The 25,822-nt window shown below is 43.7% G+C and overlaps 1 protein-coding gene across 1 annotated transcript in view; it reads left to right on the forward strand.

Moving 5' to 3' along the window:
* Positions 1-25,822, forward strand: part of LOC126428101 (uncharacterized) — a 67,547-nt gene that overhangs the window by 14,898 nt on the left and 26,827 nt on the right. Inside the window, exons 2-3 of the mRNA XM_050090002.1 lie at positions 3,013-3,154; positions 19,652-19,773. Coding sequence (XP_049945959.1) covers positions 3,028-3,154; positions 19,652-19,773 — 249 coding nt within the window. The 5' untranslated portion in view covers positions 3,013-3,027. The remainder of the gene's footprint in view (positions 1-3,012; positions 3,155-19,651; positions 19,774-25,822) is intronic.

Raw genomic sequence — 25,822 nt, forward strand, 5'->3', positions numbered from 1 at the left:
AGAAAAACCGGATTTTACTCACAACATATACCAGCAACACAAGGACCAAGAGGACAGCTGAAATGAGGAATTTCCTGCTTCCTCAAGCCAAAAATGGGAAAATTACTAAGCACACACCAGGATCAAGACATACTTGTGATGAATTTCGAAAACCTCTCCGTAATAGTCATGTACATAGAAGCACTAACGCCAATAGAAGACATAATAGCAGCCCTTATGACTGCCTTAAGACACATGATGCCAGGACAAAACATCATCGTAGCTGGAGATCTCAACTGCAGATTAGACGTCATTAGTCATAGAGCAAATGAGCTGTTAGACATGATGACAAGGAAGGAATCACCCTGGTCAACAAGGCAGATGAACAAACATACTTTGCACACTCGGGATGTAGCTCAATGGGCTTAATATTCTTCAAAGGATCCAACATGAGACTAAATAATTATTAAGGCAGATGAACAAACATACTTCGCACACTCGGGATGTAGCTCAATGGGCTTAATATTCTTCAAAGGATCCAACATGACACTAAATAATTATTAAGTATGTTACTCAGCAGATGAAACACCTCTAAAGAAGCACTGCCTAGTCATGGCCAACTTTTGCTTCCCAAATGTGAAGAGCACAGTAAAAGCCACAGCACTCAAAGCCTCATGGCAACTAAATAGCCATGTTCTTAGTCAGTAGACAGAAGAATGGAAAGAATTTGAGAACCACTTAAAGGGCAACGACATTGAATCGGCTGCCATAACCCTGGCAAAAACAATTCAGTCTGCCCTAATGTGCAATCCCAAAAGGAGAGCGCAGAAATGGTTTGATGAAGAATCTTATGGGAAAAAAAAGATCACCCTCCAGGCACTACATACTGCAAAATCCAGCCAGAGCCTAGAGGATGTAAGATCCTACAGCCAAATTAGAAAAGAATACAAAAATCTTCTGGAAAAAAATGAAAGGAATGCATGGAACAGGAAACAATCAATATGGTGGAGGAAGCCATAAAGGACCCATACTTAGCATCGAGACTACGTAAAGCTCAGAGCTGTGGACAAATAGATGCAGCTGGGGAAGAACATTTTAGCGATATTCTCAACATAGATAAAACCAGCACCGCATGTGAAACAGTCAATATGGAGACAGACCTAATGGAAACTAACCCCTTCACGATGGAAGAGGTACATGAGATTGTTATCTCTAAAACACAAGAAGGCTCCAGGCCCTGACAATATGTAATGAACATATCAAAAGTTCAACTAGCCTACTGCTCCAACCAATAATAGATATATGAAACTTATGTCTACAAGAGGGCAACATACCAGAAATATGGTGGACGTCGACAATTAAGATGCTATTTAAGGGGAAAGGCAACCAAATGGATCCGAACTCCTACAGGGGAATTGCCCTGGAAAAATGCACATTGAAGAGACTAACAAGCATTAGCACAAAAGTGAGTTTTTGAAGAAGTAAACCAGAAGGTCCCAGAAGAACAATTCAGATTCCGGAAAGGCAGGAGCACACTACAAACTATTAGCAACCTAAAAGACGACATAGAGGAGGCATTAAGACATCACGAAGGAAAATTCCATGCAGTCTTATACCAAGGCCTTCAATAAACTAAACAGACACATACTAATGTCAAAACAAGAATTAGTAACAGAGAAAGATAAACTTAGTGTTGATCCATAACATGCTGTTCACCAACTTCATTCAGATCACAGGCAACGTAAGCACATCAAAAACAATAACACAAACCAACGGTGTGTTGCAACGGGACCCACCAAGCCCTTTACTTTTCAGTAGTGCCACATACAGTGTTGTACAGATGATAAGACAAGAAACGGAGGACATCAAAATCTACATATATGCAGACGACTTGGTCATCGGATCAAACTCCAGACTCAACCTGCTAAGAGCAACCAACCAACTCAAGACGTGGGCACAGGAGATCAAAATGGAAATTGACACTGGAAAAACTGTAAAGATGACATTCCGCAACGGAGGTCGAGAAGCTGTGGAGGACAGAATATTTCTTGGGATGGAACCTCTTATGACAGTCAATAGCTTCAAATATCTGGGACTGAATCTGCAAACCACTGCCAGGACATTCTGAATACATGTAAAATCTCTAGCAGCAGCTGCCACAAAAGCCATGTTTCACATCAAGGCAATCATGGGCCTTCAACATTTGGGGGTACCCCATGACCAGAGGCCTGGGGCAGACCGCACACCACCACACCCCTTCCCGTCTCCCTAGCCCAGCACTGCCTCGGCTCCATTAGACAGACTCAGTACTAACTGTAATGCACTGGTTTGCTGCATTTCATTTTCTTCTTTGAGCCTTGCTTCAGCCTGGATTAGAATGATGGCCGAGTATGACACTGAAAGGAGGTGAACACTTTGCATCGGTGCACTTTGCATTATCCATAATAATACTGTATGGACCGTGATATCACAGAGTAGCTTGTTACTAGTATGTCACAGATTAGTGGTTATAAGAGCCACGAGCAATTTTTTGCATGAATCCAAACTGTGAATTCCCTGAAAGCTAATTGCCACAGCAGTGAAGTTAACAAACTTGAAATTTAGTTAATGAATGATGACTCATACATACTATTCTGCATATGTTTTGGTTTGATCAATTTTGTTCTGGATCTTTTGAAGATAATAAGAAACTGGTCAATAAACTTGCCATTTAGCCAGTTTAGGGGCCAGAAAAAAAAAATAATTTCGTAGAATGTTTATATGTTTCTGATATTTTGCGATATCTTGCCTAAATTAGAAACAATTTTGGACTGCAAATACAGTTAACTGCCTCTAAAGTGTGCAGTACTTCATATATCAAAACATTTGTTTGTCAACATTGATATATATTTGTCATGCATTTTACATAGTACCATGTATAGCAATAATTTATTTCTAACACAATGTTGGCATATAATTTGAAGCAGAAATACTGATATTGCAATCTGTTTGTCACCTCTTATGTGTAAAATTTCCTCTTGTATTTTATAACAGCTGTACTGTCTCAATATGGCTACAAGTGAAGTGAATGGAACTACAGATTGCTCCGAAAAGTGCCAGAGCCTCATTGCTCGTTCTTTTGAAATACATGAACAGTTTTTAGAAAAAGAGGCCAATTTGTTGAAGAAGCTCAAAGGTATTTATTAACTAGTTTATTCTTTTGTGAAGTGAAAGCTTTGAATATTGTTATTTTCAAAAAAATTTCTAATTCACACCACAAAACGTAATATAAACTAATGAAATTCTAAGAGTTTATCAGCAAAGGAACAACATTATGTTGAGCCACTATTTCCAGTAGTTTCCTACGTGCTGTGTTTGGAGGGAAGTTCCAGGTTCCTGTACCAATCAGTATTTCACAGACTCTGGACTCCACGCAAAAGTATACATCTGGAAGAGTGCTGTCCAGCTTTAAGGATTTAGGTTTTTTCATAGTTTCCCTAAATTGCTTTAGGAAAATGCTTGGATTGTTTTTTTTTTTTTTTTTTTTTTAAAAAAAGGATGCAACCTATTTGCTTCCCTGATACGTGGTTATGCTCTGCCTCTAATCACATCAGCAACAGTCTGTACACCCTAATATTTCTCCATATCTGTGCATCTAGTATTGAGGTTGGAATGTTGCCCCAAATTTGCACTTGGCCACAAATACCATATAGTAACAGTGTAGATCAGTGGGAATGTAGTTACGGTGACTGCTATTACAGTGTCATCCCATGCAAAGTGAAGGTTTAATTATGTCTGTAACACTTCCTGACCCTTTGTTTGGTGGCAAATCAGCACAGCTCATATCATCAAACCTTTGCTGTATGTTGTTTATGTTCAGACCTATCTGTCCCATGTTCACTCTAATACTTCATTGTAAATTGTACAGATGTTACATCAGTAACCATGGAATGACCTTTCACCATACTTGTAGGGTGGTGAAGGAGGCTTAGGCCTTTAGCATATCTTTTTCTGCTGCAGCCGAGATTGCCAAAAGAAACCTTTCCCGTGCTTTGTTGGATGTGCTCTGTTTCTTTGTCCTCCTTGCATAAATATAAAATGACTCAATGGATTAATGAGTAATGTATTCCACTCCATCATATTTTGAGACTTGGAGTTTATTTTAGCTTTCTGCTACAAAAGCTGTTTTAAAAAGCCAAAAATTGAATTTATGTGAATACTAAGGTGAAATAATAAAAACCTTCAGTCAGACCTCTTTACCTAATGTACTTGAATACTATAGTAGCAATTATTTTTGTTTATGCAATTTTTTCATATGATGACATGATGGAGACCATGGCTGTTTTTTGAAGACAAATGTTGATGGTGTTAGGACAGCAACCAGCCACAAATTTACTTTCAGTTCCTTTATTCAAAGGGCACTGTTACCGGTTTCGAATCGTTGTGATTTGTCCTCAGATGGTTTACACACTTTCTTTATGACGTGTGTTGTTTACAGATTAATTTTCCTAAAATATAAATAATACATAATTATAAACATGCCACACACAGATGGTTGCGTTACAGATTTTTGTTGCATGTGACTTAAGTGAAATGTCGGTTTGGAGTATTTGTTTCCATAACATTCATCCAACAGATGTAAATGCATTCTCACTGCATTCTTGTTGTTGCACACGTAAATTGTTCTCACTAAACACTTTCGATTTGTCACTGAGTGACTGGTGAGTAGCTGCTGCACTGTGTCGAGTGGTACTGAGATCTGCTGCGTCCGTAACTGAAACATGTGCATTAGCTGTGTTGCATTTAACGCTTGCAGTGTGGAACCTGAGCAGGGGGCGGGACAGGATTTGTGGGCATGTTGGAAGATACAAATCTGAAAAATATACAAGGCAAGCAATCTAAATAATGACAAAATCAAAGGTATATACTGCAACTCCCACCTGAAAACACTGATTAGCAAAATTGACAGGAAACTGTTAAAGCAATGAAGTGAAGTGCTCCTGCAAAGTAAAGGCAGATAATTAAGGAGCCAGCACAATATAAATGAAATTCTGTGGCCGTCGGGCAGTGGGTTCGGATGAGACTCGTCGCCAGTTGTTGGGTCCTGCCCACTCGTCTCGTATAGGGTGTCTAAGGGATGCTGCGTTCTCGGAATGCTATACAGCAATGCAAGCAAATAACATTAGTAGTTTTATTTCTATAAATCAGATCTACAATACTTAACTTTAACGTACGAAGGTGTCGCAAGCAATGGGTGACGTGCGACATAAATCAGAGTCCTGGCTATACACAATGTTCAAACAAGCAATGGATATGGATCACTACAATCTGATATCGTAGCACTCTCTGCTAGGCTGTGTTAATGCTGTCCACTAATGTCTGAATACTTGGCACTAATGTCCGGCTGAGGCTTCTATCAGCGACACGTACATTCACTTTTTGCTGGTGTTGCTCATGTCATGGTGCGGTCCTAATCAGTGCACCATTGACCGATGTCATTTCACTGCCTTCTCCAGTCTTGTATTCTTTGTCTTCATTCCAGTGCTTGTGGTAATGCCAGAACAGTTCTGGACTCTTTCCAGTGTGTCAACCACTGCCTGGGAACTACACTAGTATAAATAGCTCGTGCCTTGCCTGACCCATGCCAAAAATGCTACTTTTCTAAATGTTTTCCCATCTGGAGCTCCCACTTCCGTTCTTTCATTTCTGGCCGAGCTGTACATACACGATAAATTTGGATGAAATCGGTGATGACGAGTAGGCGTGGTGATCCCCTTGTGAATGGACCATCTTACAGGCAGAGAATAGCCAAATTGTAGGGTTTATCCCGTGACTATCGGTTCTAGTGCACTAAATGTAAACAGTCTTACACAACTTCCCTTCTCAAAGAAATGGTTACTATACATTCACCAGATGGAAGACTTCGTAATGACCACTTCGAGCACGAGGATCCCCCGTTAGACTTACCTCCCCATCATTAGGGCTTTTGAACAGTCTGTATAGTCATCAGCAGCATTACATGACACTTTGCAAGTGCACGAGTTGGGAGACTTATCGCCCTATGAGCTCACCTACACTACAGGAATTCTCAGGACACGAGCATAGCTACAGCAACAATACTACCAAAGTGAAAGGACAATTTTTTGGCTTACATTCAGGATCATTCCACTGTTTTCATGTCAAACATCTTGCTGTTAAGCATTTAAGTAACCACAAACACCCTTGATTTGAACCTTTTTAACACTTTGGACTCTGAAGTACAAGACTCCACCAAGAGCATTCAGCCGCCGGAGGCTGGCTCGTACTTTAGCAATTTCGTTCCGAGTACAATTCAGTCATGTGACCATCCTGCCAACAGCCGCTTCACGTTTCTTCAAAGTGTGGAATGTTCCATTCATTCTCTGGGATGAGCTATAGTCAGAACTACAGTGCATCTAACAGAAAGGTTGTGGTGTCACCGCCAGACACCACACTTGCTAGGTGGTAGCCTTTAAATCGTCCGCGGTCCATTAGTATACGTCGGACCCGCGTGTCGCCACTGTCAGTGATTGCAGACCAAGCGCCGCCACACGGCAGGTCTAGAGAGACATTCTAGCACTCGCCCCAGTTGTACAGCCAACTTTGCTAGTGATGCTACATTGAAATACGCTCTCATTTGCCGAGACGATAGTTAGCTTAGCCTTCAGCTTCGTCATTTGCTACGACGTAGCAAGGCGCCATTATCAATAGATATTTAACTTGTGATGCCTGTACCGTCAGACCGATGTACACCACTTATGGATTAAAGTTAAGTGTTATATCAACTACGTAATTTATTTGCTACTATTAATTCCCTTAACTGTTCCAGACGTCGCGCCAGCCTGCGTGAGCTTAAGCACATGCCTTTCGGCTTCCTCTTATAGTGACTTGGCTGTCTTGCCAAGTCACAACAAAGGTAGTCTCAATGCAGTCCCCAGCAGTGGGAGTGTTATTGTGGAAAAGCCAATTTACAGTCAATGCACAATCCGCCACAAACACCTGTCCAATTCCACAAGTGGATGACATTATGGCACGACCTGCAGGAGGCAAGATTTATTAGCAGGATGCTTTCTTTCGGCTCCCTCTGGATGAAGCATTATAAAGCATTCTGCTCATTGACATTCCTTTTGGACTATTCCACTATAACAGGCTTGCTTTTGGTGTTGCCAGTGCTCTTGCTATTTTTCAGTGGTACTTGGAACAGTTGATGTCCAGTGTACCCAGCATAGCAAACTATCTGGATGAATTCTAGTCATTACAGGAGTTGCAGCCAACCTTGATGTCCTTTAACAAGTGTAACATTTTTTGCCCCTCAGGTGTCGTATGTTGATCATGTTCTCAATGATTAAGGAATACAATCCACACCATGCTACATTTAAGCAGTCCAGTAACTTTCAGGACATTAAGTAATTACAATTTGTGCTTGGCCAACTTAATTATTATTGCAAGTTCGTCCCACATACCATGGTCATATCAGAACCACTCCATCAGTTGTTATGTAAAAATGTAAAATTGCCGGCCGCGGTGGTCTCGCGGTTAAGGCGCTCAGTCCGTAACCGCGCGACTGCTACGGTCGCAGGTTCGAATCCTGCCTCGGGCATGGATGTGTGTGATGTCCTTAGGTTAGTTAGGTTTAAGTAGTTCTAAGTTCTAGTGCTCAGAGCCAAATGTAAAATTGTGGTCTTTGATCCAGCAAAACCTTTAATTGTAGCAACTGATGGTTCTGATTATGGCTTTGGTGCGGTGTTATCTCGTATAATATATGGTGTGGAACATCCTATTGCATTCATATCCAAAACTCTAACATAGGCACAATGCAACTACAGCCAAATAGAAAAGGAGGCCGTGGTTGCTGTGTTGCTGTGTTTGCACTCAAGAATTCCACAATTACGGCTGATGTTTCACGTTATTGACTGAACATAAATGTCTTTTACCATTACTGAAAGCAGACTCCAATATTCCTACCACACAAGCATGTCTCCTCTGGAGGTGGGCATTGTTTTTCTTAGCTACTCGTACGACATCAGATATCACTTGACAGCTCAGCATGCCGACACTGACATTCTCTCCACATTGCCAAATGGACATGACACACTTTTTGATTTGAAACCAGAGGTCTGTTGCCAGATGGACAAAGAAGCTGAAGGAGGTGTAGCCACCCTTCCTTCAGGTGCAAAGTTCATTGCCCATCACTCACTGGAGGACCCAGTTATCTATCTTCACCAGTGGGGCCCTGGCAGTGGTCACCCATTTATTAGGACAGAATGTGGTGGAAATATGACTAAACAATGGCTCTGTGTGTCAGAAGCGTCTGGTACACTGTGGATGGCTAACAGATGGGAAAGAGTTGGATCATCCAGAAGTCTAAGCATTCTGGCACAGGTGCCACAACTTCTCTATCCTAATTAGAGCCCTCTTGCTGCAGGGGGAAAGTGGTCAAACCTGCACTGTGATTCAGTTTGCCTTGTGGCACAGTATACCATCCCTGAACATCAGAGACACTGGGGAATAGTGCTCGTGAAGAGGCTGGCCCCTCAATATGAGTATTGGCGACAGATTGATGCAGATATTGCCAACACGGCGGTGGTATGTGAGACCTGCCAAAGAAAATGGGTAACACTCTTTCACAGCCCCCCAGGGGGTCCACAACTCTTTTGTGGACACGTGCGTAGCGGGCACGGGACCCTGAGCTAATGTGGCCCTCCTTCCTTTCCGGGCTGCATACCTTCCCTTCCCTTTCCGCATCCCTCCCCGTCCCCCATCTTCGCCCCCCCCCCCCCCCTCACCTCTGGCTCTTTCCTTCCCTTTCTCACCCTCTGGGAGTATGCTTTGTGCCTACGTCCGGAGACGGATGCTCGAAATTTTTCCAAATTACTTGCTTTTTACACTTACAAGTCCTCGTCCTTCTTCTGTCCTTCTCTTTTCCTTCCCTCTTCTCCTTGCCATTTTCTCCGCTGCGGCGTTTGAGACCCCCTCCCCTTTCTCTTTTTTCCTCCCTGTGCGTGTCTGAAGGCCGACCCACGCACTTCCATGCGTAGCCGGTGACGGGGTAACGCGTAATTCCCCGCCCCGGGTAGACAGGTAGGACACGTACGTACCCCCTGGTAACGGCCAGGCCCAGGGAGGGGTGATTACCCGAGCTGATACCTTCCGAAAGTGCCGATTGGTCCCTCCGTCCGTTTGTCGGGAGGTGTGACCTGAGGTGTGAACAATCACCTAAGGCGGGTGTGCCCTCGGTGAGGGCCCCCACAAGGGAGGAGCGCGCCATCGGAGACGCCGGTAATCATGGGGGATTCTTCCGCAATGGTTTCCTCACCTTCCACTATGTCTGCTCACAAACGTAAGTTCACTGACAGACGGTTCTTCCATCGTTGCCACAGTTCCTTGTTGTTTCTCGGTCTGACGAAGGTCACGCCTTTTCCACGGTCAACCCTTTCATTATTCAGAAAGGTGTCGACGCAATTGCGGGACCTGTAAAGTCTTGTTCCAGATTACGGAATGGCACCCTGTTGTTAGAAACACACAGTGCCCTCCAGGCTCAAAAATTGCTGCGTACTTCCCTGCTCCACACCTTCCCTGTCCGGGTGGAACCGCACCGTACCTTAAATTCCTCGCGTGGAGTCGTTTATACACGCTCCCTCGATGGATTGTCTGACAAAGAAATTCAGCACTACCTGTCTGACCAGGGCGTCACGGCTGTTCATCGGGTTATGAAAAGGGTTGACTCGAACATCATTCCAACCCGCACTGTCTTCTTGACATTTGACAAAGTTCAACTCCCATCAAAAATCAAAGCAGGCTATGAGATAATTTCCGTTCGCCCTTATGTCCCAAACCCTACGCGTTGATATCGATGTCAGCGGTTCAATCACACCAGCCAGTACTGTTCCAATCCGGCCAAATGTGTTACGTGTGGCAAGGATGCCCATGAGGGTGCTTGTCCACCTCCATCCCCTCGCTGCATCAACTGTATGGGTGACCACGCTGCTTCCTCTCGAGATTGCCCCGTTTTTAAGGACGAAAAGCTGATCCAGGAAATAAGAGTGAAGGAAAAGGTGTCGACCTTTGCTGCTCGAAAGTTACTCGCCAGTCGACAGCCCACCGTGCCTCAGAAAGGAAAATACAGCTCTGTCCTTGCTTCTCCTCGGCCAACAAAGGAGGCGGCCACGCAGACTTGCGACCTCACATTTAGTACCACGGTCGTCAGATCGGCCAGTGCAAAGATCGCCCGTTCAACCTCACCACTTTCGCCTGCCCACTCTATGGCTCACCCTTCGTCGGGTTCTGCTAAATCTCGAGCCCAAAAGTCAGACGCCAAGTCTTCGAAAAAAGAGCATTCTCGTGAAGAGTTTTTACGTACTGCAACTTCACAACCATCGGTTCCTCCATCATCTAAACATCATACTTCCAAGAAGGCTACGAAGAAACACAGTTCCTCTCCTTCTCCGCCAAGGCGTGTCCCATCTACAGCACCACCTGGCGGAAATCGCCCTCGGCCATCTTCTGTGTCGCCGAGGCGCACTGCTGGTGGCCGGTCAACTGGCCAATCGTTGGTGGCAGGAGCTGCTCCTGACCAACCTATGGATCAGGATCTTCTGCCTTCGACTGAATGCCATTCCATGCTGTCGGTCGCAAGCTCTGAGCAGTCGTTGAGTTGACAGAACCCTTGGTCACGTTCCTCCATTTTCTGTTCACCCTATGTCCATTATCCACTGGAATATCCGCGGCATTCGCGCCAATCGGGATGAATTGTCGATCCTCTTACGATCCTACTCGCCGGTCATCTTCTGTCTTCAGGAAACAAAGCTGCGTCCCCATGACCGCTTTGTTCTCCCTCATTTTCAGTCTGTCCGATATGACCTCCCCTCTGTTGAAGGCACTCCAGCCCATGGAGGACTCATGATTCTGCTCCATGATACTCTCCATTATCACCCAATGCCCTTAAACAGTTCCTTCCAAGCTGTCGCCGTCCGTCTTTCCCTTTCTGGATACACGTTCTCTCTTTGTACGGTATACATTCCATCGTCTAGACCAATGGCACGAGCTGATCTTCTTCATCTTCTTGATCAGCTTCCACCCCCCTATTTGCTGGTTGGGGACTTCCATGCCCACCACCCGCTTTGGGGATCTCCACATCCTTGTCCACGTGGCTCACTATTGCTAGACATCTTCCACCAAGCGGATCTAGTCTGCCTCAACACTAGGGTCCCCACATTTTTGTCTGCCTCCACGGCAAATTTATCTCATTTGGACCTTGCGGTCGGTACTGTTCCGCTAGCTCGGCGCTTCGAATGGTTCGCCCTTGATGATACACACTCGAGTGACCACTTTCCATGTGTTCTTCGACTGCAGCCTCAACTGCCATATATGCGCTCGCGACGCTGGAAGTTTGCCCAAGCCGATTGGACACTTTTTTCGTCTCTAGCGACATTCGACGACCGTCGCTTTCCCAGCGTCGACGATGAGGTCACACATGTTACCGACGTTATTCTCACAGCTGCGGAACGTTCAATACCACGCACCTCCGAATTGCCCCAGCGCCCCCCAGTTCCTTGGTGGAACGAGGCATGCCGTGATGCAATACGTGAGCGGCGACGTGCTCTCCGCGTTTTCTGCCACCATCCAACTTTGGCCAACTGTATCCGATATAAGCAGCTCCGTGCACGATGCCGTCGCGTCATCCGCGATAGCAAGAAGGCAAGCTGGAAATTCTTAATTAACTCATTTAACACCTTCACTCCCTCCTCGGAAGTTTGGAGTCGGCTTCGACGGTTCTCAGGCGCGCCTAGTTTCTCCCCGGTCTCTGGGCTCACTGTCGCGCATGATACCTTAGTGGACCCCGTCGCAATTTCTAACTCATTGGGTCAGCACTTTGCTGAGATTTCGAGCTCTTCAAATTACCCGCCAGCGTTTCTCCCGAAGAAACGTGCAGCGGAAGTGCGACATCTTGCTTTCTCCTCTCAAAATCACGAAAGCTACAATACTGTTTTCTCCATGCGGGAACTCCGACATGCCCTCTCTTCTTCTCGCTCCTCCGCCCCAGGACCGGATGGTATCCATGTCCAAATGTTGCTGCGTTACCTCCTTCGCCTTTATAATCGAATTTGGACCGACAGTACCTTTCCCAGGCGATGGCGGGAAGCTATTATCGTTCCCGTTCCGAAACCTGGAAAGGACAAACATCTCCCCTCTAGCTATCGCCCCATTTCTCTTACGAGTAGTGTCTGTAAGGTTTTGGAGCGTATGGTGAATTACCGTTTAGCTTGGTGGCTGGAATCCCGCAGTCTTTTAACACCAGCCCAATGCGGATTCCGAAAGCATCGTTGTGCCGTTGACCATCTTGTTGCTCTCTCCACTTATATCATGAACAATTTTCTCCGGAAACGCCAAACGGTAGCAATATTTTTTGATCTGGAGAGAGCATACGATACCTGTTGGAGGACAGGCATCCTCCGCACACTGTTCTCTTGGGGCTTTCGAGGCTGGCTGCCCCTTTTTCTTCGCGAATTTATGGCAGAGCGCACATTTAGGGTGCGGGTGAACACTACTCTCTCCCGTACTTTCTCCCAAGAAAACGGGGTACCCCAGGGCTCCGTGCTGAGTGTTGTACTGTTTGCCATCGCCATAAATCCAATTATGGATTGTCTCCTTCCTTATGTCTCGGGCTCCCTCTTTGTGGACGATTTTGCGATCTACTACAGCTCTCAACGGACCAGCCTTCTTGAAAGACGTCTTCAAGGATGTCTCGATCGCCTCCACTCGTGGAGCATCGAAACCGGCTTCCGTTTCTCACCCAGTAAGACCGTTTGTGTTAATTTTTGGCGACGTAAGGAGTTTCTTCCGCCCTCCTTACATCTAGGTCCTGTCAACCTTCCGTTTTCCGACGTCGCTAAATTCTTGGGTCTTATGTTTGACAGAAAACTGTGCTGGTCCTCCCACGTTACCTATCTTTCGGCTCGCTGTCTGCGTTCCCTTAACACCCTCCGTGTCCTGAATGGTACCTCCTGGGGAGCGGACCGAGTGGTCCTTCTCCGCCTCTATCGCGCCTTAGTGCGCTCGAAATTGGATTATGGAAGCATAGTCTACTCCTCTGCTCGGCCGTCTATTCTTCGGCGTCTCGACTCTATCCACCACCGTGGATTACGTTTAGTGTCTGGAGCTTTTTACACCAGCCCTGTGGAAAGCCTTTATGCTGAGACTGCTGAACCTCCGCTGTCCAATCGGCGGGCAGTCCTTCTGAGTCGTTATGCTAGCCATCTGTCTTCCATGCCTGCTAATCCAGCCCATGACCTTTTTTTCGACGCCTCCTTTGATGTTCGGTATGCAGGCCGCTCCTCCTCCCTACTACCCCCGGGAGTCCGCTTCCGTCAACTGCTCCATTCTCTTTCCTTCCGCTTTCCTAAAACCTTCTTGACAACTTGGGGTACAGCACCGCCTTGGCTCCGTCGCCGGATCGACTTGCTCAGAGACCTATGTCAATTTCCCAAGGATGGTACCCCTACACTTGTTTACCGTCGGGCATTTGCTGCTCTATGTGCACAAATGACGGAAGCCACATTTATTTACACCGACGGCTCGAAAACATCGTTAGGTGTAGGGAGTGCCTATATTGTTGGCGACACCCCAAATCACTTTCGTCTTCCCGACCAGTGTTCGGTTTATACTGCGGAGCTTTACGCTGTTCTCCAGGCTGTCCACTACATCCGCCGCCATCAGCGGATACAGTACGTAATCTGCTCAGATTCTCTCAGCTCTCTCCTAAGTCTCCAAGCTCTTTACCCTGTGCACCCTCTGGTCCACCGGATTCAGGACTGTCTGCGCTTGCTCCACCTGGGGGGCATCTCAGTGGCGTTCCTCTGGCTCCCGGGACACGCTGGTATCTGTGGGAATGAGGCGGCCGATATAGCGGCCAAGGCTGCAGTCTCTCTTCCTCGGCCAGCTATTCAGTCTCTTCCGTTTACCGATCTACGGAGCGGTTTATGTCGCCAAGTTGCTCATTTATGGCATGCGCATTGGTCAACACTTCCCCATAATAAATTGCGGGAAGTGAAAGCCCTTCCTTGCGCTTGGACCTCTTCCTCCCGAACGCGTCGTCGGGAGGAGGTAATTTTAGCTAGACTCCGGATAGGACACTGTCTTTTTAGTCATCGACATCTTTTAAGCGGTGATCCTCCCCCACTCTGTCCCCACTGCTCTCAGCTGTGGACGGTCAGACACCTTTTAATTGAATGCCCCTATTTTAATCCGTTACGCTCCCATCTACAGCTATCGCCTGATCTTTCGTCGATTTTAGCAGATGACACGCACTCAGCTGACCGCGTTCTACAGTTTATTAGTGACAGTGAAATGACGTCAGTCATTTGAAGCTTTCTTTGGGGACAACCAACCCCTTTCTATAGTGGATTTTTAAGCATTCCTTCTGCCTTTAGTTTCTCAAATTTTATGACTTTGTTCCCATTGCTGCTGATTTTAAATTTCGTTTTTTTCCTGTTTTCTACGTCACGGGCTGGGCGCTAATGACCATAGAAGTTTTGCGCCCTAAAACAAAAAAAAAAAAAAAAACTCTTTCGCAGGTAATTCCCTCGGCTAGATGCTTCATGCCCCAATCTCGACTCCATTTAGACTTTGCAGGCCTTCCTAGACTAATTGTGGTGGTTGTGGTTGGCACAGTAACCGGATTCTACTACTTCAACATCCTCGGCACATGCTCTCCAGACTCTGGTACGGATCTTCTCCACAGGACGACCCCCAGAAACCGTGGCTACTGTCAAAAGGCATCAATTCACATCTTCTGAATTTACCACTTTCTGTGCTTCTGACAACATTGCCGTAGTGTGCAAAGTGCCTTTCATTCCACATCCACTGGATTAGCAGAACATTTCGTATGTGCATTCGAGTCACAGTTATCAAAGCTGCATCCCCTTCATGATTTAGATGAAGCCCTCACTTTGTTTTTGGTATCGTATTGCGCCACAGGTCAGTACGGCATCAGCCCCCCCTCCCAAAAAGCTCCACGGATGATTGTATCGGTCCAAACTCTCAGACCGTCAACATACAGGACCTCCGTTTCTCCATTCGTGGTCTCGATTCCAACTTTATTCTGTCAAAGATGATGTATGGGTATTGGTTTTCTCCAAAAATCTTCACTAGTGGGGGCCCTAGCAGTGGTCACCCATTTATAAGGACAGAATGTGGTGGAAATATGACTAAACAATAGCTCTGTATGTCACAAGCATGTCAACCAGGTGTGCTCACAGAAGACAGTGACACCTCCTAGCGTTGGATTGTTACGCCCTTTGGTTCCAGAGTTGGACAACAGCATTTCTCAGATAATAATGCCCCTATTGCCATGTGTCATGGCTTAAGGTGTATGTGTACGTGCAGTGTGCAAAGTTTGCCCTCATCTAGTCTATAAGGTAGTTTCTCACTGTCGTCGCCATAAATCCATTGTATCGCATAATGGACCAACCCTGGTCTGGAAATATTTTTACGAAGTGACGTAGCAGTAATAGACAGTGTTTCATTTGCTTTGAAAGATTAAAGATTTGTATACCATTTCTCTGAGACAGTAGAAGAGGAAGGAAATTAAAAACTTAACAACAACTCATTCATAGTATACAATAAAAATAAACAGCTGTCTGTGATCTGCTTGTAGCCCATGAAAAGGGACAAATTAACATGAAAAAAAAGTTCTGCAACCCCAGATTTCACCCTTTAGCACTGACTATTCACAATGCCCAGTGCACGATCCTGAATTACATAATTCTTGAGGAGGATTTCAAAAATTAGAATCAGTATGAGAATACTGGTGATTTTTTTGTAGTATTCAACCACTTACCACTCTCTGAGAAAATACTGAATGACAGACGGACTCAGTTTTCTTTTATTTGTTTATTTAATTTAATATTTTGATCATATGTACCTTGAAACTGAGGGAGTGAGAAGTTTCCAGGCTTCCTTAGAGTTCAGTGTTTATTACAGAAAATTACAGGGATAAAAAAACTGAAAATAGGTTATTTCAGAAACAGGTTATTTTGAGGACTTGTAACAGTCAGGTTAAACTGGTGTGGAAAATATAACTGAAAACTGGTTGTTTCAGCGATAACCACAATTGCTAGGAGTTGCGTCACAATGGATACGTATAGCACTGACTAGCAGTACCAATTGCATTGCTGTTTCCAGCATCTAAGTTTGCCCGAATGCCTTCCTGTGCCCCTAGCTAAGCCACAGCTTGTTCTGCTAACACAAAGGGATGGTGGCATTGTTTGTGTTAGATTAGCTAAGTCCAGACCTCGGAACATCTGACGGATCAGCCCTCAACCTGAGTAGGAGTGGATTTTTAGTCCTTGGTACATGTACACAGGGCTGGTGAGGATTGGATGAAATCATTGTCACTGAAGTGGACCAGTGAGCTTGCAATGGTGCAGCGAACCGTGCAGCTCAGAAGTGTCCATGGTCTTGGGGCAAAACTGATGGGTGGACTGTACTGTATTAACGGCACAAGACTACAACGTAAAGGAATTTTTGGTGGTACTCGATAGCACTGACATGTTAGAGGCAGATCGGAGAGATGTAATAGGACACAATTTTACGATAAGGAATGGCAGAAGAAACTATGGAAACAACTGAATCCTTAACAACTTTCCCTGTGCCGTGCACCAGGATTTTTTATGCAAGTCCAAGATGTTGCACCTCAGTTCTTTAGACAATGGATGTAGTCCAGCCTGAGTGGCAACGCAAGAAGGCAGAGAGGTTTTGTGTAATAGCATCCTTCCGCAGAAGTGACTTGTTATCCCCTCCCCCACTGTACGTACTCAAAGCAAACCTTTGATGAAAAATCGTGCACACAGCACCGTCCAAGGCCAGTACCAAGTGTGCCACTGATGGTGACCAGAATGGACTTTGCCTGCCAGAACATGAGAACAGAAGGCAAAGTCAACTCATTTTGAAGGGTTACACCCACCCACTCAATCACTCTGCAGGACAGAGCAGTGATGTCTAGAGCTCCACAGACCGTGTGGGTGGCAACCATTGTTGCAGCTTTACCTGATATCGCAGCAGAGAGGGGCTTGCTAACAGTGGGTCGCCCAACAATGACACTGGACACGGAAGTGGCACCGTGTTGTCTTTTCAGGCGAGTCCTGTTTCTGTGTACAGCGACATATGGACATATCCACTTCCGAGGAGGGTGGGTTTTGCTGAATTGCCCTTGTTGTCCTTATGCAGGACAGGCACCTGGTGCGACTGGTGAGGAGACTCGTTGAGTATACAACACAAACACCTCTGGTTTTCATACCTGATAACTTGCACAACAGCCCTTACATTTCTGATTTTTTTAAGGTCAGTGCATGTGTCCTGTCTTCAGGGACTCCATTATCTTTGAACAAGATAATGCGAGACCGCATGTTGTCTGTGCTGTCATGTTCTCCAGATCTTACCCATTGAAAACATCTGGTCATAAGTTGTAGAGAAACTGGAACTTCACCATTTGCTCCTTTGTTTGAAGAACTCTGGAATAGAGCTGTAGCAGTGTGGAATGATGTAACTGTATCTGTCACCCATGCTTAGTTTTACTTGTTGCCCAGCTGTGGTAGAGCCATGGCTGCTGCCAGAGGACCAGGTCTGTGTACTCAATTTCACACCCTCTACCTCTCCAGAATTCCTATGAATGTTATGTTTTCTTTCAACAATACTGTGTGTGCGCAAGAGGACAAATTCTGTTTTATAAAAAGATAACTATTTATCAAACATGACTGTTTCATGTATGAAAAGGTTTTTCAGAGGCCACTACTCATCGCAGAATTTCACTACTTAAATTATTTGATGAATCACGTAAACCTCATCTTCAGATTACAGTAGTGATACAAAAACATTTTTTTATACTAACAAGCAAAGCTGTTACAAGTATTCCAAGCACACAGAAACATTAAATTGAAAATATAAAACACTTTTAATATCTATGTGTACTTTTGTTAAATGTTTTTGCATTGCCATTGTAGGCTGAAGATTAAATTTATACTTCCTCTGTCAGAAAACTTCGATGACTTTAATTTATTTCTGAGTTTGCAATACTAGAAAGGAACAAATGTTGCTTTTATGCTACCTGGTATGTATGCGTCCTTAAAATGACCTTGGTCATGTTTCTGTGCAAACTCAGTAGGTAGCAGGGCTGTGCTTAGCAAGACACTGTTTGGGTTCTTGAGTTAAGGTGACGCAATGGATGCTGATCGTAAGTAAAGAGGGAATATTAAGTTCTGTACTAGGCTCAGAAAAACTCCTAGTGAAACATGAAAAGTGATTAAGATTAAGCAAGCATATGCAGGAGAGTCACTTTCAAGAAGTGGTGTTTTAAAGTGGCCATCAAGTTTTTTGTGAAGGCAGAGATTCAATGCAAGATTATTCCACAGTTGGTCACTCGTCTACAGCACATTCCTATGCAAACATAGAGCGTGTAAGGCAGTTATTGCAAGAAGACTGCCATGAAACTGTGCATGCAATATGAGAAGAGCTAAATTTGAATCATGATATGTGTCATAAAATTTTATGCGAAGATTTAGGGAAACGGAAACTTAATGCAAAACTCATCCCTCGCACACTATCAGATGAACGAAAAGAGGAAAGATGAAGAATTTCTGCTGAACTACTGGATAGAGACAGATTTGATCCCACATTTCTGTCAGTGATTATTGCTCAGGATGAAAGTTGGTGCTACCAGTATGAGCCTCATGCGAAGTGTCAAAATGCTGAATGGAGGAATCTTGGATCACCAGGAACCTTCGAGAACATAGACAATGTTTATAGCATTCTTTGATAGTAAAGGATTAGTTCACCGTATGTTCCTCCAGGTCAAGCAGTGAACCAAACTCTTTACATCAAAGTTTTGAAATGTTTGCAACAAGCAGTTCAATATCGCTACCCAGATGTGTTGCATTTTCAGGACTGGTTCTTGCTGCAATACAATGCAAGACCCCCTACGGCTTTATCTGTTACTGAGTGTCTGGCCAGACATTCTGTTTTTGCCATCCTACATCTGCCATATTCACCCGACCCCTCACTTTTTGATTCTTTCTTGTTTCTGTGAGTGAAAAGGCGGCTGAAAGGAAAGCTTCATCAAGATATCACAAACATCCAACGGCCTGTGACAAATGAGCCTAGAAGCATTCAGTTTCAAAATCTCCCAACTTGCTTCCAAGACCTCCAGAAACATTGGCAACTGTGTAGCTTATAGATAGCCAAGGGAACTACTTTGATAGGAGCTGGGCTCATCACTTGGTAAGTGCAATTTTCTATTTTTTTTTTTTTTTAAAAGTCCTGGAACTTTTCTGAGAAAGGAAGTGTTTTGAAATATGTGGCTTCATTAAATAATTTAAGTAGCCAATACATCTAGTGACTGGTAGTCATCTATCAAAAACCTTTTTGTAAGATTTTGTTATTTTCAATCTTTCCTGATGCAGAAATTGTGATACCCAGCAGCGTATATGAATAAATGCAACCATACTGATATTGTTTACTTCCCCTTTACACCTGCATTGACTGAATCCTTTTGCATCACACCTTCCCTGTTTACTGCTCTCACTTCCTCCTCCTCCTCCTCAACCCATCGTGCCTATCCCATGGATAAAGTGTTGTTAATTCATCTTAGTGTAATATGTAATATGAATAACTGGTTTAACAGAGCTGGAAATGAAGGTAAAGGAACAAAAGGATAAACTCGGGGAGCTACGTGAATATCAGAAAGAGATGGAAATGAAAGAGAGAGAGGAGGATGCTGCAACAGATTCTTTAAAGCATGAGATGGTGAGTTTTTAATTTGATTTGTACCACATATTAAACAATTTTACTCCCTGTTCTTGTACTGATAATGGGTCATTTCAAGACAGTGTGGTGAGTTCTGTAGTTGTAATTGAATTTTTATTTAATTTTAACTTCTAAGCCATTTATGTGATTGTGAATAGACACAAATGAAACATTTCAATACATAATCCACACTACAGCGTGTACAAAATTACTTCAGGATGCATGGCTATGATGGTGAGGCCCTTGCTGGAGGCACAGCACACATTTCACTAATCCCACGAGATCTGTAGCCACACCAAATGCACACAGTTGCCAAACATCACCCCTCCCCCCCCCCCCCCCCCCCCCCTACCATCACAACACTTCCCACTTACTATATACTTTAATTTTAAGCAGTTTGCTGTCCTGTGTGATCTTTCATTGCACACTGGGATTTTGTTTGTGTTTGGGTTTATGCTCACAGGAATTATTATTTTATTTATTACTGGCTGTTACCTGCTGTTTTGCTCACTTATCAGTAGTTTTTTTCTGATGAGTGTTGGTGAGTAAGCAAGCTAGTAATTTTACAAAATTTCTGTGTTTGTAATGGCGCAGAGACATACATGTAAAAAACGTACCCGTTATGTGGGTACATAATGAATGTGTTTATATTATTTTACTGCATATCAAATCTGAAAGCATGCATTTTATTTTCTAATTATATTAAAACAGTGACTTGATTCATTACATTCCTGCAGAAGTATAAATTTTAGGGTTTTCTCTGGCCCGCCTAGTACTGGACCAACCATTCTTTCAAGTATATTAGAAGCTGTAAGAAGTGCGTCGCACTCAGTGTCTAAAATGCGATGGACTTGTGACTGTTCTAATGTCTCTGTAGCTCTCAAGGCTGCCTGATGTCCTGCATCCAAGTTCTGGCGGACATGAGATTGCTCTGAGGTTTGTTGGATTCGAGTAACTTTCACAGCTCGAACTCTCTTAGAACTATACACTAAATCAGCCTTATGTTTGCTCAAAATGATACAACTTTCTAAAGTAGCCTTTGGTATTCCTCAGGGTTCAATCTGTGTCTATACCATTTATCATCAGAATAGATTAAAAGGTAAAGTCATGAAAATGTAACGGAGTGAGTTACTTTCACAATTAATAATACTGGCATTAATACTTAAGTGTAGATTGAACATGTTCAGAATTAAATAAGCATTGTATTGATTACATTGAATCATGTTCAAACAAATTTCAGGTATGTAGCTGGTCATAGTTTTAATTCATTGCACAATATTTTGCCTGGGCACCTGCCAGTACCTTGAGGTGAGCCATGGAAGACTGACGAAGACATGCTCTATTCCACCCTATAAAATCTGATAACTGTGATGGTGGCTACCAGTTGGTCAGTGCGTTGAGCTCCATCTCCACGATTTGTTCCAGTCAAAGACGACAGTGTGTGTCAGTGCCTGCGGCGAGCAGTAACACAGAGGACAGCTGAGTTTTGCGGTTCCTCCAGCGAAGTGTGGTCTGTCTGTCAACTTGAATTTTGGCACATGCACAGAATGTGGGGCGCAACAGAACAAGTTTTCGTCAATCTTGGATTGCTCACCTGAAAGTAACTGGCAGGTGCTCAGTTGAAATATCCCAGAATGAATTAAAGTATGACTGGCTGCAAGCCCGAAATTTGTTTGAACATGGTTCAATGTAGCCAGTACAATTCTTATTCAATTCTCAACATGTTTAATCCATACTTAAGTATGAACACCAGTATTATTAATTGCAAAAGTGACTCACGCTGATACATTTTCGTGTCTTAACCATTTAACCTATTCCGATGGTATTTGGTGTGGAGATAGGCTGATTTAAGAAGTATTGCTCCGGTTTGGAAATATTGTAGATCCGAGCTGATGCACAGAACATCAGTCGTAGTGGGGAGGTGGGTAGTCCCCAGGCGACCCATGTTTATGTCTAGTGACTTTGCTGTTTCCTCTTTGTCCATTGCTCTCACATCAAATGAAAACAAAATGAATTCTGTGACCGGGAGCTATCAAGTGAATTAAAATACGTTCACATAATTACGGAAGGCTAAAATTTGTTATTGGTTTCAGACTATATTATTTCCACCTTTCTGGCAGTTGACCATAAATGGCCTTGCATAACAATGAAGTTATTTTTGTCAGTTTGCTAAAGAAATTTGGCTTTTATAAGTCTTTTCCTCTGAGGAAGTCAATTTATTTGAAACGAAGTGTGTAATTCCACATTATTGACTAGTTTAAACTGTTCACTGAACTTCAAGTGCACGTTTTCATCCTCTAGCATGTTTGGCATTATGCCATAATAAAGAGCCAAACATGAGATAATACAGTATTGGTACTCCAAGGAAATTTACACCCATATCAGGACATGTGAATGTGCACTTTAAGCCGAATTATGCATTTTAGCATGGTTCACGAAATTCCAGTGTTCTTGGAGTATCCTCTAATGTCTTGTTCCTTTTATGACATAATGTAAGATCTTTTAATGTTTTACACATACGAATTTTCGGGCTTCCTGAGTCATCGTAGCTGCACAAACGCTGTGACGCCAGTTGTCAGGTGCTCTCTGGCAACTGCTAAAATGAACCTATTTCTAACAGGTCACAGAAAATATTGAGAGTGATTGTTTGAAAAGCGTTATTTTCAAAATAAATTTCCTTTTACGCAAGATAGTCTATGTGTGAGAATGTACGGTGAATTTCTGAAATCACAAACCGTTGGACTCTCATTTAAAAAGTAAACTCTTTGAGAATGACCATTTAGAATAATTTTGAGCCCAGAAGATGAGACATTTTTCTCATTGTTAAAAAATTTACTGGCACATTTGTGTAATATATCTTAAAGTGTAACATGCACAAAAAAAGATCAACATTATATGTGAAAGCTTAGCTTCTCGTGCAGCTTTTTAATCTTTGAGACTAATATGTAAAAGCTTTACTTTCCTTGTATTAACACTATGTATATTAATTTAAACCATTAATGTTTCCTATTTGTGTGTTCGCTCTACTTAACAGTGATGTTCCTATTGGTTTACTACATCACGTGTCCTGTGCTCTGAATGTCCGCTGTCATCGGCTGGCGAGATCACGTGACGTGAGCTGTGACTGGCTTACAAGAGCACATCACAATCTAGATTTCAATGCTTCAGAAAGTAACATGCGATGTTCGGTGGAATTCAAATTTATACTTTTATAACACAAATGTATGCAGTGTTCATGTTGCTGCACATCAGACATCTTTCCAAAACGTGTCTTTTCCCCTGAATTTCGTTTCCTAAAGTGCCAGGAAATACTACGCCGGTGTATAAAACCATATCATTCCTTTGTTTGGTTAAGCTTTACAGTTTTGAGGAAAAGTATACTGTCACTTAACGTGGAAAAAGTGTATTTTCACCTGGGAGAAAGTTTATTTTTTACTGGGAAAAATCCGGGAATTTTTTCCTTGTCCATGTATACATCCTGCCATTTCTATCACATATGGAGGGCAGCAAAAATGACTGTTTAAGACACCTCTTTGCCCACTCTAATCAATCCAATCTTGACCTTGTGATCCCTACAGGAGCAGTATGTAAGTGCTGCAGTTCACTGCCCCACAAAAAAAAGTGAAACATATGGAAGGCGTGGTCAGATGTATATAAGGGGCATTCGAAAAGAAGTGAGCTGGAGGCATAATTACAGAAACCAGTACCTGTATGTTAGAAGTATTTACTCTGGCTGTTCAAACCAAAGTTTGCCGGCTGCTTTACCTACAACTGAGCCTATGTGACTGTTCCATTCCATACCTCTACAAAGTGTTACATCCAAGTATTTGCATGTATTAACCAATTTGAATACTGAGTCATTGATATTGTGGGCATATTGTACTACTTTTCTGTGTGAAGTGCACAATTTTACGCTTCTGAACATTTAAAGCAACTTCCCGTTCTTTGCGCTTCTTTGAAATCTTATCAACACATGACTGAAGGTTGGTGCAGATTTTTTCAGACAGTATTTCATTACAGGCATCCACATCATCTGCAATAACTCTGAGGTTACTATTAACATGGTTTTTGAGGTTACTAACATAAACTACAAACAGAAAGGGTCCTAAAACACTTCCCTACTGTACACTTTGCTTCCTCAGATAACCTCTCCACTCAAGATAGCATACTGTGTCCTCCCTACCAAGGAATCCTCAAACCAGTCACAAATTTTGTTTTATACTCCATGCAATCATTCTTTCGATAATAAATGTATGTGTGGTACATCATCAAATACCACTCGGAAATCGAGAAATAATGCATCTACCTAATTGCCTGGATCCCTGGATTTCAGTATGTCATGTGAGGAAAGTGCAAGTTGGGTGTCACATGATCAATGTTTTGGGAATCCGTACTGGTTAGTGTGGAGGTGGTGACTCTGTTCACAATACCTCAGTACTTTTGAGCTCGGAGTATGTTCTAAGATTCTACAACAAATAGATGTCACGGATAAAGGACAAAAGTTTTACAAACCAATTCTTCTACCCTTCCGTTTGCAGCCCTTGTCTTCTCCCATCCATCCAGCAGAGTCCACGATGACCTGTGTGGTAGTGTCCACTTCCCGATCTTCCTGTCCCTCCCTCAGCATCACTCCCCTGGACACTTGCCCAGATGGACTCTCAACAGTGCTAAAAGAATACAACTACAGACATTCTTTCAGCAGCTGAGCTAGCAATCCCCTGTTCCTTAGTCCACCCTGATGGAAGACAGTACCTTGGTGGTCATAAGAAACCTGAGACCATTAGAGATCATAGGCGGACTCTCCAACATCATAAGCGGCACCCATCAACGGAGCACATCATTACCTTTAAGCAGCTCCATACCTGGGTCCGCCACCTAATAAAACAACAGAAGCAAGAATGTTGGGAATGATGCATTTCAGTTATCAGACCATATACCTCTCCTTCACAGGTTTGGACTGAGATCCGACATCTCTGCAGGTACCGAAACCTACAGGTGTAGCTTGTATTACCTTGAATTGCACTATCTACACTGACCTAGATGCTGTCGCCAAACATTTTGCTCTGTATTATGCTCAAGCCTCAGCACCTGAGAACTATCAGCCTGCCTTTTGCGTTCTAAAACACCAGGTGGAGTGAAAGCAATTATCATTTACTACAACCCACTTTCAGCCATATAATGCATCGTTCAGTCAGGGGGAATTCGGAATTAGTCACTGTCATAGCTTACTGCCCTGATATAGCCCCAGGGCTATGATCAGGAACTGTCAGTGGATTGTCAGCATCATATCCTTCCCATTTTTAATTGCATCTGGATTAAGGGCAAATCTCCATCACAGTGGTGAGAAAGCATTATTGTCCCAGTGCTGAAACCAGGTGAACACCCTCTAAAGATGGAAAGTTATCACCCAATAAGTCTCACCAATGTTTTCTGTAAGTTGCTTCAGTGCATGGTGAGCTGGTTACTGTGTTGGCTCCTTGGGTCTCGGGGTATTCAGGCTCCATCCCAAGGTGGTTCTTCTCCACGGCCATTCCACTACTGATAATCTGGTTTACCTGGAGCCTGCCATCTGAGCAGCTTTTGTCCAGTGTCAACACCTTATAGCCATCATTGTCGACCTGCCAAAGGCTTATGACACCACCTGGCGACACCACATCCTTGCTACCTTAAACAAGTGGGGTTGGGCGCTGATGACCACGCTGTTTAGTGCCCGTAAACCTCAAACACACACACACACACACACACACACACACACGTGGGGTCTCTGAGGTCTGCTCCCAATTTTTATACAGAACTTCCTGTCATGCTGTATGTTCTGGGTTTGAGTTGGTGCTTCCGACATTACCCCCAATATCCAAGATAAACTGGGTCCTGCAGGGTTCTGTATTGACGTGGGGTCTCTGAGGTCTGCTCCCAATTTTTATACAGAACTTCCTGTCATGCTGTATGTTCTGGGTTTGAGTTGGTGCTTCCGACATTACCCCCAATATCCAAGATAAACTGGGTCCTGCAGGGTTCTGTATTGTGTCTCTCTCTCTCTCTCTCTCTC

The sequence above is a fragment of the Schistocerca serialis genome, chromosome 12, assembly GCF_023864345.2.
Source record: "Schistocerca serialis cubense isolate TAMUIC-IGC-003099 chromosome 12, iqSchSeri2.2, whole genome shotgun sequence".
Taxonomy (NCBI): Eukaryota; Metazoa; Arthropoda; class Insecta; order Orthoptera; family Acrididae; genus Schistocerca; species Schistocerca serialis.